Source organism: Schizosaccharomyces cryophilus (genome assembly GCF_000004155.1).
Source record: "Schizosaccharomyces cryophilus OY26 unplaced genomic scaffold supercont4.6, whole genome shotgun sequence".
In the NCBI taxonomy this organism is placed as follows: domain Eukaryota; kingdom Fungi; phylum Ascomycota; class Schizosaccharomycetes; order Schizosaccharomycetales; family Schizosaccharomycetaceae; genus Schizosaccharomyces; species Schizosaccharomyces cryophilus.
This window is the reverse complement of record NW_013185629.1, coordinates 44,293-57,073: the sequence shown is the minus strand read 5'-3', so window position 1 is coordinate 57,073 and position 12,781 is coordinate 44,293. Positions and strand designations below refer to the sequence as shown.

The following is a 12,781-nucleotide window of genomic DNA, read 5'->3' as shown; positions in this document are numbered from 1 at the left end:
CGTATCTTATATAGATATACTTATGCGTGATTGATTTAGTAAACCAAAAGAATACGATGAATCAATATTTTTCATGTAGATCTTTCAGCACTCCTAGCAAAATTTTCAATACCCATTTTATTTAAAACTCATTCGTAATTAATATCTCTCACAGAAATATTCCTTCACTGATTATTACAGAGGTACAACCATTTTTTTAGTCAGGACCTTCGTAGTAGTTCTCCTATAGTAAGCAGCAAGAGCAAGTATAAAAAGAGTAATATGTTATATATATACCATTCTTTTGGGTATATATTTTAGTAATAAGCAACAATAGAGTTTTTCTTTGAACTGTTAACCAGAGTCCTTCCAGCCATATAATACATTTCGTTACTTTTTCAAAACTGTATGAAAGTGATGATTCTCGTTAACTGGGATACATGGTAAAACATTGGTCCAAAACAAATCGCTTCAAGTTCTTGATGAAGGAACTTCTCAGATCGACTACCTAGTATGTCTGTAATCGAGTTGGTATATAGTTTTTTTTTTTTGGTTCACCAAAACTAATCGGCGGAATCTAATGTTTGGTAAGCGATTTTCGCAAGAATACCCATTCGCTCCTCTAAATCGTAACCCTGAAACGACTCTGCCTTTTTTACTAGGTGCCTGACTTCCCCCTCTGCTTTCATTCCATACATGAACCAATTGGAAGCAGCAAGCTCATAATATGCGTATGGGATGACCCAAAAATCCTTATCTTCCTGGAATAAAACATTTTGATTCAACTGCAGTATTCCAGTCAAACGGGCTTTCGATGACTCATGTTCATTTTGCATCCTGTCTATAACTGCAAGCAATAAATCTCGTAAAGCTAGATCCGCTTCATCATGACATTCGCTTTCCAGTAGATCTTGCTTATAGCTTGCAGCATATCCCTTGAATCCCAAAGTACAAACTACAAAGGAATACAAAAATTGTATATAAGGAGGAACGCTTATAACCTGAAGTAGTGTTTTTTTTTCTGCTTTAGCTTTTCCCTTCCATTTCAGAACTTTACGAATTGAGAATTTCTCCATTGGTAGTAAACTCTTTTTTTCTTTTTCTTGCAGACAAGACAGTGCGTTAACTAAAAGATTCTCACCGTCTTCTACAAACGCAATGTACTCATCACGATCTGCATTTTTTATTTTTTCCAATTCTTTTGCGTGTTGGAGCATGCAGCAACCAGCAAAAAACCGATTCATTCCCCGAAACCAAGAGTTCTTCTCCTCTAATATCAGAAACTGTTTCGAGGCGTTTTTAAAGTCACGGACACAAACATAAGCCATTGCCATATCAAAGCTTTTTAAATTTATTAGCTGGTCAGCTGAAGTAGTTATCGTTTGGTTTCCAATATTGATAGCCTTTTCAGGGTTTCCAGTCAGCAATGAGATCTTTAGTTCCATTGCTTGCCATAACACACTTTTATTGTATCGTGCTTTAAACCTCTGGATAAAATTTTCAAGTTGATTCAGCTCAGCCCCGAGATTGAAAAGTGATATACTCGCAATGGATTGTATCATTCCATAGAAAGTGAAAAGTGTAACCAGAGAAATCGCTCCTAGTACATTATTATACATTGAGGATTTCCACAGTCCCTCTAGAGCCTCCTTCCTACTAGGGTTAAAGCATATAAAAGATATTATTCGAGAATAAGAAGGCGGAAACATTGATACTAGAAAGTTGAGAATGCCGTATCCTGCCATAGAACCAGACTCCACAATCTCGTCTACAAAAGCGGCATTACCCGCGTTAACAGTTATCATGCCGGAATCTTTTTCTTGTTGTACTTTTCTTACATTTTCCAGCAACTTCATGAATGAATTGTACGTTGTGCGTAATCGATAGGTCGCTTTCATAGAATCTAAGAGCGATCCACCCAGAAATCCTAAAATGGTATCCATCAAGGAAAGTGTAGAAGAAAAGACCTGGAGTTCCATCCCTGGAGGATAATTTCCAATGTTGTCATTTGAATTTTCAACTGTACCTCGTAAATCTTCATACACATGTTCAGAACGTTCAATGGTATCTCGAGCTTGATGAATTACATGGGGCTGGAGTTCCAAAAGAGCAATGTAAAAATATTGTGAGGCATCTAGAGCATGCATTTCTACAGAGTTTTCCTCTAGTGTTGCCTTATAAGCATTGTAGTCGTCATTAATGACACTATCCAAACAGGCCATCAACCTCTCGAGCAGGGCAGGATACTCGTCCTTTTCGTATTCATAGTTAGATTGCTCTTTCTTTGAAAACTCGGGAATCGGGGCGAACTTTTTTAAATTGACCATCAGAGTAACCTCTGTGTTTTGTTTCCTTTTTTAATTAATGTATGCAAGTAAAAGTGTATTAAAAGCAATTTCGAATTTGTTAATTCTTGTAAATTGTTAATAACTCATTTAAACAAAGCTCATTTAGTTACTTTTCTACAACAAAAATAAACGAACCTACCAAATGTATTTCGCTAGTTATATTCCAACTATTCAAAAGATTCCATGCGTCCTTTTACGCCTAGTTTCTTTTCAACGTTTCTGCAAAAATTAGCATTGACGTCCTTTTTATAAAAGTGCTTTTTTCCCAACCTACGTATGAAATAATCATCAGTGATAAGAATGCATTGCGGTTCTCTACGTAATAACACTGAGGAAGGAACTTTCGTAGTTTTGTACAGTTTAAGTGTTTCTCTTGCATATCGCCACTATTTCCACCAAAGCCGGAATTAAATTTTAGCTGCTTTGTGTAGTTATATACACCATATTACAGTGACGATCTCCATCTCATTGAAGCCAAACGAGCGCCGAAGTTGGAGTAAAATAAGAGATTTATAAGTGACCATCAACTATCTTAAAAAAATTCATACATAATTTTCATAGTCTTCTAGAAAAGCAAACGTTCCTTAGAAGTATATAACTAGAAATTTTAGTTTCCATCTACTTGAATAGGCTTTACTGTATCATTGGTAGGTATTCTGTTGTACAGACTTTTGAGAAGACCATAACAATGATCCATTAAGGCTATTACTATCTACCAATTCGCATTTGGGCTCATAAGAGTAAAGAAGTACTGCGAATAATGAATCGCGATTTGTTCAACAGAATTGAATAAATTATTGAATAAAACTAGAACAAAAAGGTCAATTTTTATTAATAGAATAGATAGAATAGAACTAGAATAGTTAATAAATAATATAGATGGAAACCAATCCAAAAAAGTCAGCAGCAGAGCTGACTTTTTCCAATTTTGGCTTCAAGATCATATGTTTGTAATATATAAATATATAGTAACCATATACGTAAAATCTGTATGTTCGTATGTATATAAATAAGCATCCCTTGTAATTAGAAACACAGATGATTAGTTCAAGGAATGCAAAAATTTAATCCAATTTCTGTTTGAATTCTTCCCAAAGTGTCGTACATTTATTTTCAACCCAACATCCAGCAAAATGCACCAACAGGTCACCGGGTTGATATTCCATTTCTGGTGGAGCGTGAGGATAGGCATTTAAATACCTTTGCGGTAAAATACCAAACTTAGCAGCAAGCTGTGGATGTCGATGAATCATTAATCCTATAAGATCTTGCTCATGACGCACAATTTTGTGCTCGACTAGGGTAGGTTCAGTTAGTAAATCCATGAACAGAGCCATCGTTTCAGTATTTTTCACAAGAAAACTTCCAGCATTTACTCCATTGTGATCCTCAGAGATCAGGAATTCGACATTATCGATCATTTCATCGTTATACGAGGAAGGAGTACGTCTCTTGTCCTCTTTTATAATTTGACTCCACAACGGTTGATCTGTCATCAAAGAGGATTTGAGATTCTCAGGAGACAAGAATAAATTTTGCAAAGATTGATCTTTATTCATAATTAAAGCATCCTGATCCAACCACCATATCCACTTCGCATTTGGATATTTCTCCATCATCTGAATCACGCTTGGCATCTTGCCCCAAACAGTAGGCACATTGATTCCCGTAAGGTTGACAAATTCAAAATTGTAGTTATGTTTTTTGACATACTCAAGCCGATTGGCCAAAACATCATCCATGATGGAAGGATCAAACGAGCCCATATTTCCATTGCTTCCGAGAAGCAAAATTATTTCATGCGACTTTGGCTCTTGTGTATCACTTTCATTAATGAACGCTTTATGAAGTGTTGTAGCTTGTCCATACGACTTCTCATCTGCTGGGGCAATCCTTGGTCGAGGTGGAGTACAGCTAAATGGGACACAACTTGAATCATTTGGGGTGAAGGAAGGAAAATTTAATAAAGAAAGATTAACCTTGTGTAAATTATTGACAAACAATAAAACGCCAGTAAAGACAGCGGCAATGACAATACAAAGCAGCTTTTTTGATAACCAAACACCGGAAACCATTGTTAATAAACAAATAGATCTCTTTTAAATACAATAAATATCTGATCAATGAAATGCTGCTTATTTGCCCAGTCAAAGAATAAAATTTCTCCTTTTTCCCTGAACGTAAGGGATAGAAGAGAGTAGTGCTTAAAACATGTGGTTGCGGCCTTTACTCCATGGTCGCCCCGTTACTTGAAGTAACACCCCGGGGACTGCCAAAATAATACGCAATAATGAACAAAAACGGTCAATTTTATTGCATAAAGTATTTATCTATTTTCTTTCTGTAGGTCTTATATATTATTGTATTGATTCATATTGCTCACACATAAAGTCGCAAATATTTTGTTTATATTCTATTGATGTCGTTCACTAGAAACCGTATTTCCTATCAACGAGTCGACCTTTCTAGCTGTTCTCTTGAATGAGAAATTTAAAGTATTTGTCGGTATTTATTTTTAGCTTTTTGGTTAGGGGAGTACACAATCCCACTAACTCTAAAAAGTTATGCTATGCGAGATAGCTAGCTATTAACAGTTCTTTACATTGATTTCTGTCGTCTATCAAGTTTACATTCTGACCAAGAAAAAAATACAGTAAATTTAAGAAAAGACCAATTACTATTGACTTTCACATAATTCTTATTCCAAGCGTTTCACACACCATTCAGAACCATTCGCTTAGAAACCCTTTAATTATTAAAGCATACAATGCTCACTCACTACCGTGACTAGTGACTACATACAATTCATAGGAAAGTAAATGAACGTTAAAAAATAAAAATAAAATAAAATAAACAAAAAGATGGCTAAGAATTTGCTTTTTAGCAAGCATTAGAGAATCACATTTGTTTTCATAATTTTGTACCTTGAAAATGAAGTCGTAACAAGGATCAAAACCGGTTTTATAGACTGAAATGAATGAAATAATATCCCATGAAGACTTGCTACCTTTGTCCATTTTCGTCTTTACAGTCAAAAACGTTTCTTTCATGGACCTGTCTTAGCAAGAATTAGCAAGCAAGCAAAGTAGAGAAATATATACTGCACCAAACTTATGTCATCTTTTACGAAATTTACCATAAAACTTACGTCTTTTCAATGCTTTTTTTCTTAAAAAATGAAACCTGTATTTTAAAAAGTTCTATATAATGCTATTCTAGTAGAAAAACTCGATCTCAAAAAAAAAAACATTTAAACCGAACTAAACCATGATTAAGTGAAATTATGCATCAGTTATAATTTAGTTATCGGGAGCGGGAGCTCTGGCATTGGTAGCACCAACAGTAGATCCCCATTCAACCAATTCCTTGGTGCAGTCATCAGTGTGATTGTAGCATTCAATCAAGGTAGGACCCTCTTTGTTGGCAAGAGCAATTTGGATAGCTTGCTCAAGCTCTTCACCAGTGTTGGCCTTGAGACCCTTGGCCTTACCGTCTTCAGCGTTGAAGGATTCCATGAAGGCAGCATAGTCCCAGTTCTTGATACGGTTGTAAGGACCATCGTGGATTTGAATCTCAATGGTGTAACCACGGTTGTTGATTAAGAAGATGATGACAGGGAGCTTGTGAAGAACCATTTGAGCAAGTTCTTGACCAGTCAATTGGAAGGAGCCGTCACCAACCATAATAACGGTTCTTCTGTTAGGGGCAGCAACAGCATAACCCAAAGCGGAAGGAACGGACCAACCGATGTGACCCCATTGCATTTCAATTTCAAACTTGGCACCTTCGGGCAAGTTCATTTGCATACCGTTGAACCAAGAGTCACCAGTTTCGGCATACAAGGTGGTGTTACCGTCAATGACGCCTTGGATTTGGCGCATGAGCTCTTCACGAGTAAGAAGCTCCTTAGGGTTGGCAGGAGCATAGTTGAGCAAGGCAGGCTTAATGCGAGCGTACTCGACCATAGTAGCGTTCTTCTTGGAAACCTTGTCAGCCAAGCGGCCCAAGAATTCGTCCATCTTCACACGGGTGAATTCGTAACCGGGCAAGGTAACGTGCATGTAATCAGAGTCAATGAATTGCTCAGCACTGGGACCGACCTTGTAACCGTTGGAGGTGTAGTCGTTGAAAACGGTACCAGCACCAATGAAGAAGTCAGCGAAGTCGCCAATCTTGTCAGCAGCACGAGTGCTAGCCAAACCCCAGTAAACACCAGCGTAGTTCTTGAATTCTTCAGAGATGAAACCCTTAGCGCTGGGTTGGACAACGACGGCAGCATCGAGGGCTTCAGCCAACTTGAGGAAAGCCTTTTCGGCACCAGCAGCACGGAGCTTAGGACCGGCCAACATGATGGGCTTCTCGGACTTGGCAATCAAGTCAGCAGCAACATCAGTGGCTTGTTCAAGAGAGGGCTTGTCAGAGGTCTCAGGCTCAATGACAGCACTGATGGGGCCAGGCTTGGCACAAGGTTGAGTAGCCATGTTAGTGGGGACTTCGATGTAGACAGGCTTGTGTTGCAAGATAGCTTGACGAAGAGCATGGTCAATCAAGCGGGGAGCCTCAGCGGCACGACGGAGGGCAACAGCAGCGACAGTGAGGTTCTTAGCGATGTCCATTTGGTAATCAAAGTTGTGAGTACCAATGGTATGGTGCAAAATGTGAGAGGAGTTGAGGTCATTAGTGTTAGGGGCACCACTGATCAAAATAACGGGGAGGTTCTCGGCGTAAGCACCACCAATACCATCGAAGGCAGTCAAGGCACCGACGCTGTAGGTGACAACAGCAGCAGCGATACCGTGAGCACGAGCATAACCCTCAGCAGCGAAAGCACAGTTCAATTCGTTGCAGCAGCCAATCTCAGACAACTTGGGGTGGTACTCGAGGTAGTCCAAAAGCTTAAGGTTGTAGTCACCAGGGACAACGAAGTGGTTGATGATACCAATTTGGCTCAATCTTTCGGCAAGATAGTCACCAACAGTGAATTGAGTATCCTTAGTCATGTTGAATTAGATGTGATTGATGGCATTCAATGGAGGACTTCACCAGGTATTTATAGGACAGAAGCCTTTCCCGGAATTTTCCGGCGTGAAGTGAAAATCTCACGGCATTGCTACTCTTTTGCACTCTTTTACAAACCTTTGTTACTTGTTAGGGGTATTTCTGGGAAATATCCAGGTCCAGCCAATCGGCGGCCAGGACAGCTATCCGGGGCACGGCTGCTCAACTTTTCGCGAAGTTTGTCACCTGGGAAAAAAATAGAAAAAAAGCTCCAATAAGTCTGGTAAAGAGCAGCTAATTAAAAAATTTGTCTTTAATTTTCATTTTATTAGAGTATATGAGTCTATGTTCGATAGTATGTCTGATTATACGGCTTTGCTTAGTTAGTTAATGGAGGCAAATGCGACGGTCGGGAACCCTGACTTCCTATTGGTCGGCAGGAGCGAATAAAACGGGAAGGTGGGCACCATTTAGTGTCCTCGTAGGTTTATACGGATTTCCGATTGGTTGAAATTATCTAGAGTTTGATCTAGACCGTACCAGATTTTGTAAATTGAGCTTCTTGAACCCACGCGAAACAGGATGGAAACATTATCGAGCCAGTGTTCTTTGAAGCTTCCTCGTGTTTCCACACTTTTTACGTTGATTTGTCTTGGCAAATATCCCTTTGCTGTGTAGAACGTTAATTATGGGATACTTTTTTTTTTTTTACGAGAATGAGTTAAGCTTTAGGTGGGCTTTTCAGTAAGTCAGCGTCGTATCTCGCGAAATAGATGAAGAAACGTGAAGATTGTTGTGCAATTAAAATAAAACATTTTATTTCTGTTAGAGAGGAGACACTTAATATCTGTAGACTACTCAATATTATAATGTGTTTTAAGTATTGCGAAACAGATGTCTCATATAGCTAAACGCACTAAAGAAAAAACATGTATATGGGTTTAAAAATGAATTTTGAATTGTCTGTATATAAATTCTTCCTCGAATTGCATTTCTTATCTCGAGGTTTATATTCTACTTTTTTTTTTGGTATTGGGGGGGGGAGGAAGAGACATACTTGTAGGTGTGTTCATAAATACATAATTAACATTTGCAGATTAAAAATCATTCGTAACGCAAATTAGTTACCGTTTCTTTTGTTCTTGATGCATACTGTGTTGCTGCATCTGCTAAAAAGGTTCACTTTTTGGTTATTGTTATAGTGGATTTATTTACTAACTGTTTTTTACGGTGCTCTACGGTAGCTATGAAACCATTTCTTATAATGCGATAATTTTGAATAGCGACCTTGGTTGCAAATAACAAATCTCACCGAAGAAATGTTTATTATTTGCAATTCTCGACTCCAACTGAATTATGATACAAAGAGAAGGAAACAATGCCTTCGAGACTCATTTGCATAAGATAAGCGCATTCAGATACTACTAAGTATTGTAATGTTTCTGTTACAGAATGCTATTGCTGCTAGTAATTATTGAAGCAAAATTGACTTGGCATTTTGACATCTTTCGCTGCTTTTAATCGTTTAAAAGTTATTTATAGTGGCATCCCATCTTGTAGTGTTTATTAGGCAATAACGATACTCTATGCAAAAGGTAACTTCTGATAAGCAACTAATCAACTTTAAACAAATTTAACTTTATATTACTACGTGACTGATAACGGCCTACTGTAACTGATTGATACAGTACGGTCACATGCTTTCAAACTAGAGAGATAGTGTTAACAAACTTAAAACAATTGTTACCTGTATTCGTTTCTTCATCCGTTAATGTTCCTTTTTGTATTTTTTTATTACATTTACACATTTCATGCGTTATACCGAGATATTTTTGATCTTTCTTCTTTTTTTTTTTTTTTTTTTTTTTTTTTTTTTTCTGTTCTTTTTCTTTTTTTCTTTTTCCTCAAGTTGTTGGCTATTTTGATCAGTTTTTCTTGTCATTGGCTTAGAAGAGTAGCAAGTTTTTGCAATGCGCTTCGTTACAGGTAAACTTTAATCTTATTCTCGTTCTTGACAAAGCGAAAAGCGATAGCGATTGCAATTGCGATTGCGATAAAGTCACACAAGATTGCAAAATTGTAGCAAATAATGATACAATATCAAATATAAGATTTTCTCTTATAAAATACGATAGCACTGCATACTTTACCCTCATCCTTACTTTCTCCCTTTAGAGAAAAACTACGACTTTTGAAAGCTTTTATTTGCTTAATTTTTTAATTCATTTCTCTTTCTTTGTTTTATTCGTTTATTTATTTATATTTATTTATTTATTCGCAAATTGAGGAAAAGAGGTTTGTCATTAGTTAACATATTGCGTTCTTTTGGAGTATCGTACTTGAAGGGCCAAGTTCTTGTGTGCATGGTCATTTTTTGAATTGGATTAGATAAAGGATTATCTACTTTAATTTACAGTACATATAAAATGCCGAAAGGAATTAACCGGCATCCATCTACTTCATCGGAAGACTCTAACACGTATTCGGAAGGTCCGGGTCAGTCAATCTCTTATACCAACACCCCGTACGTTGCTTCTTCCACAATAGAGCAAGTAGGTCATGCGTCTAAAAACGGTGATAGTGAAGATGATGATGCTTATTTGAATTTCGACAATGACGAAAATCCAAAAAAAAATGTACATGAACAAGTGAAAGGTTCAGAATCCATTCAATCAATTACTGATCCCACCAGGCGGATATCCGATGAAGTAGATACCAGCAATCTTGATAAGAAATCAAAGTCCAACTTTTTCCTCCGGTTGATATCATCATCTTCCTCGCTTGTCTCAAAACAGGCTAACTGCTATTACGATGACAAAGGTGAACTTGAAGATTCTATCTATTCTGAAGTTAGAGCGTCTGTGCCGCCTACCGATGATCCCACCAAGCCTGTGAATACATGGAGAACCTGGGTGCTTACAGCCATTTTTGTTATTGTTTTTGCTGCTGTGAATCAGTTCTTCAGTTTACGTTATCCTTCTCTTACAATCAATTTCATCGTCGCCCAAATTTTATTGTTTCCTCTAGGTAAGCTGTTAAACCTACTCCCGAATTGGAAAGTCGGCTACCGTCGTTTTTCGTTCTTTTTAAACCCTGGTCCTTTCAATACCAAGGAACACGCTACAATTACTATTGCAGTTTCTTTAACATCTTCTACAGCTTATGCCACGAACATTTTATCAGCACAAACAAGCTTTTATAACCAAGAGCTCTCTTGGGGATACAAGATTCTTGTTGTACTGACTTCCCAAATGCTTGGATATGGCTTTGCTGGACTCACTAGGCGCTGGATTGTCTACCCCGCCAGTATGATTTGGCCGCAGACTTTGGTCAGTGCTGTCCTTTTCAGAACCCTTCATGGCGATGGTGGTAATGAGATTGGAGAAGTGAAAGATGGAAAGGTTACTGCGAATGGCTGGAGTATATCTCGCTATCGGTTTTTCACATATATTTTCATTGCTGCTTTTGTTGTTTATTGGTTTCCTGGCTTCATATTCACTGCTTTGTCTTACTTTACCTTTTTGTGTTGGATCTGGCCCAAAAATCGTGTTGTAAACCAGCTATTCGGCTACAACTCGGGTCTTGGTATTCTTCCTGTTACATTTGACTGGCAGCAAGTTGTATATAATAACAATCCTTTAGCTTCCCCTTGGTGGGTTATTAGTAATACTATCGGCTCTGTGATATTAATCTTTTGGATTGTCGTACCCATTTTGTACTACAAGGGTGTCTGGTTTTCAAATTACCTGCCCATGCTATCTTCCTCTACATATGACAACACAGGTAAATCATTCAATTCTTCACGTGTTTTGAACCCTGATTTATCTTTTGACCAAACAAAGTATGAGTCATATTCTCCTTTGTATATGCCCATGTCTTATAGTATGTCTACAGCATTAAACTTTGCTGCTGTCACTTCTATATTCGTTCATTGTGCTTTATACAACGGTAAGGACATATGGCAGCGTCTTCGTGATGAACGTGGATCATTTGAGTGTGTCCATCGAAAGTTAATGCGTAATTATCGGGAGGCTCCTCAATGGTGGTATCTGGCTTTGTTCATTGTTATGTTCGGTCTATCCATTTTCACTATTCGTTATTACGATACACAGTGTCCAGTATGGGCTTTTATTGTTGCAATGCTCATATTTATTATTAACTTTATTCCTCAAGGCATTCTTGAAGGTATTACTAATCAACATGTTGGTCTAAACATTATCACTGAATTAATCGGTGGTTATATGTTACCGGGTAAACCTGTTGCAAACCTTATGATTAAGCTGTATGGTTTTATTCCCATGAGACAAGGTTTAGAGTTTTCAAGGGATTTGAAACTAGCTCAATATATGAAGGTACCTCCTCGTATTTTGTTTTCAGTTCAGATTTTCGCTACTGTCCTTGGTGGTATAACACAAGTTGCTGTTCAAGAATGGATGCGCTTTCATATAACTGATATTTGCACTCATAAGCAAAGTGATGGATTTACATGCCCTAATGGACGTTCAGTCTATAATGCTTCATTAATTTGGGGAGCTATTGGACCAGCTAAACTATTTTCAAAGGGAAGGCCTTATTACCCTTTATTATACTTTTTCCTAATTGGTGCAATTGCTCCATTTTTTACTTATGCTTTATATAAAAAATTCCCGAAAGCCTGGTATGGGAAGCTCAATGCTCCCGTTTTTTTCACTGGTCCAGGAAACATTCCTCCTGCTACGGGTATTAACTACTCCTCTTGGGCTATTGTAGGTTTCATTTTTAATTATGCGATCCGAAAAAAGGCCGTACATTGGTGGACCAAGTACAATTACGTGTTGGCAGCTGCGATGGATTCTGGCGTAGCTGTTGCTGGCGTTGTTATTTTCCTTTGTGTATCCTATCCCGGAGGCAGGTTAGACTGGTGGGGAAATTCCGTTTACAAAAATACATATGACTGGAAGAGTATGCCTTATCATTCTGTCGGTCCAAATGAAACATTTGGTTATGACACTTGGAGTTAAGCGTATTATACTTAACCGAACAATGATTAATGCCACATAACGGGTGTGTGTGTGTGTGTTTTAATATTATAGTGAATGTGAACATTCATCTTTGTATAATACAAGCTTTGAATTGCAACTTATTCCATAGTAATTAGAATTTTATAATAAGAAATTTGTAAATTGATAATGTAACTTTGTTCTCTTGTAGCTGTTATGTGAAGGAGTTTCGTATAGTACAAATTCTGTTTACAGACGTTTTCGGAAAATCCACTAGGAGATCTAGTGAAATAATGAAGTGAATAGTATTAATCATGTATATATATATATATATATATATATATAATAAAGAGTCATGTTGGATTATTAATGAGTTTACTTTAGTGTAAAGAATTATCTGAAGGGTCTGTCCATGTTCAGGTATTTCTGAAGGATCTTAGAAGTCGACTGAAGTGTTTACAAAGCAATGAAAGTAAT

The 12,781-nt window shown here is 37.5% G+C and overlaps 4 protein-coding genes across 4 annotated transcripts; 1 reads left to right on the top strand and 3 right to left on the bottom strand.

The window, feature by feature from the left end:
* Window positions 1-77: 77 nt before the first annotated feature.
* SPOG_00901 (outer membrane protein) lies at window positions 78-2,833 on the bottom strand. The gene is made up of 3 exons (XM_013169172.1): window positions 2,602-2,833; window positions 2,467-2,546; window positions 78-2,391 (listed from the first exon to the last, which is right to left on the bottom strand). The coding sequence occupies exon 3, from the start codon at window positions 2,304-2,306 to the stop codon at window positions 543-545; it is 1,764 nt and encodes a 587-aa protein (XP_013024626.1). The 5' UTR covers window positions 2,307-2,391; window positions 2,467-2,546; window positions 2,602-2,833; the 3' UTR covers window positions 78-542.
* A 313-nt stretch (window positions 2,834-3,146) lies between these two features.
* On the bottom strand, window positions 3,147-4,538 carry SPOG_00900 (alpha-1,2-galactosyltransferase Gmh1). Its single transcript, XM_013169171.1, has one exon. It carries the CDS (start codon window positions 4,400-4,402, stop codon window positions 3,392-3,394), a length of 1,011 nt encoding a protein of 336 aa, XP_013024625.1. The 5' UTR covers window positions 4,403-4,538; the 3' UTR covers window positions 3,147-3,391.
* Window positions 4,539-5,444: 906 nt separating this feature from the next.
* On the bottom strand, window positions 5,445-7,418 carry SPOG_00899 (pyruvate decarboxylase). The gene has a single exon (XM_013169170.1). It carries the CDS (start codon window positions 7,325-7,327, stop codon window positions 5,627-5,629), a length of 1,701 nt encoding a protein of 566 aa, XP_013024624.1. The 5' UTR covers window positions 7,328-7,418; the 3' UTR covers window positions 5,445-5,626.
* Window positions 7,419-9,751: 2,333 nt separating this feature from the next.
* Window positions 9,752-12,325, top strand: SPOG_00898 (glutathione transporter Pgt1; the record flags this gene model as incomplete). The annotated part of the gene is made up of 2 exons (XM_013169169.1): window positions 9,752-10,352; window positions 10,386-12,325. 2 exons carry the CDS (start codon window positions 9,752-9,754, stop codon window positions 12,323-12,325), a joined length of 2,541 nt encoding a protein of 846 aa, XP_013024623.1.
* Between the last annotated feature and the right edge of the window lie 456 nt (window positions 12,326-12,781).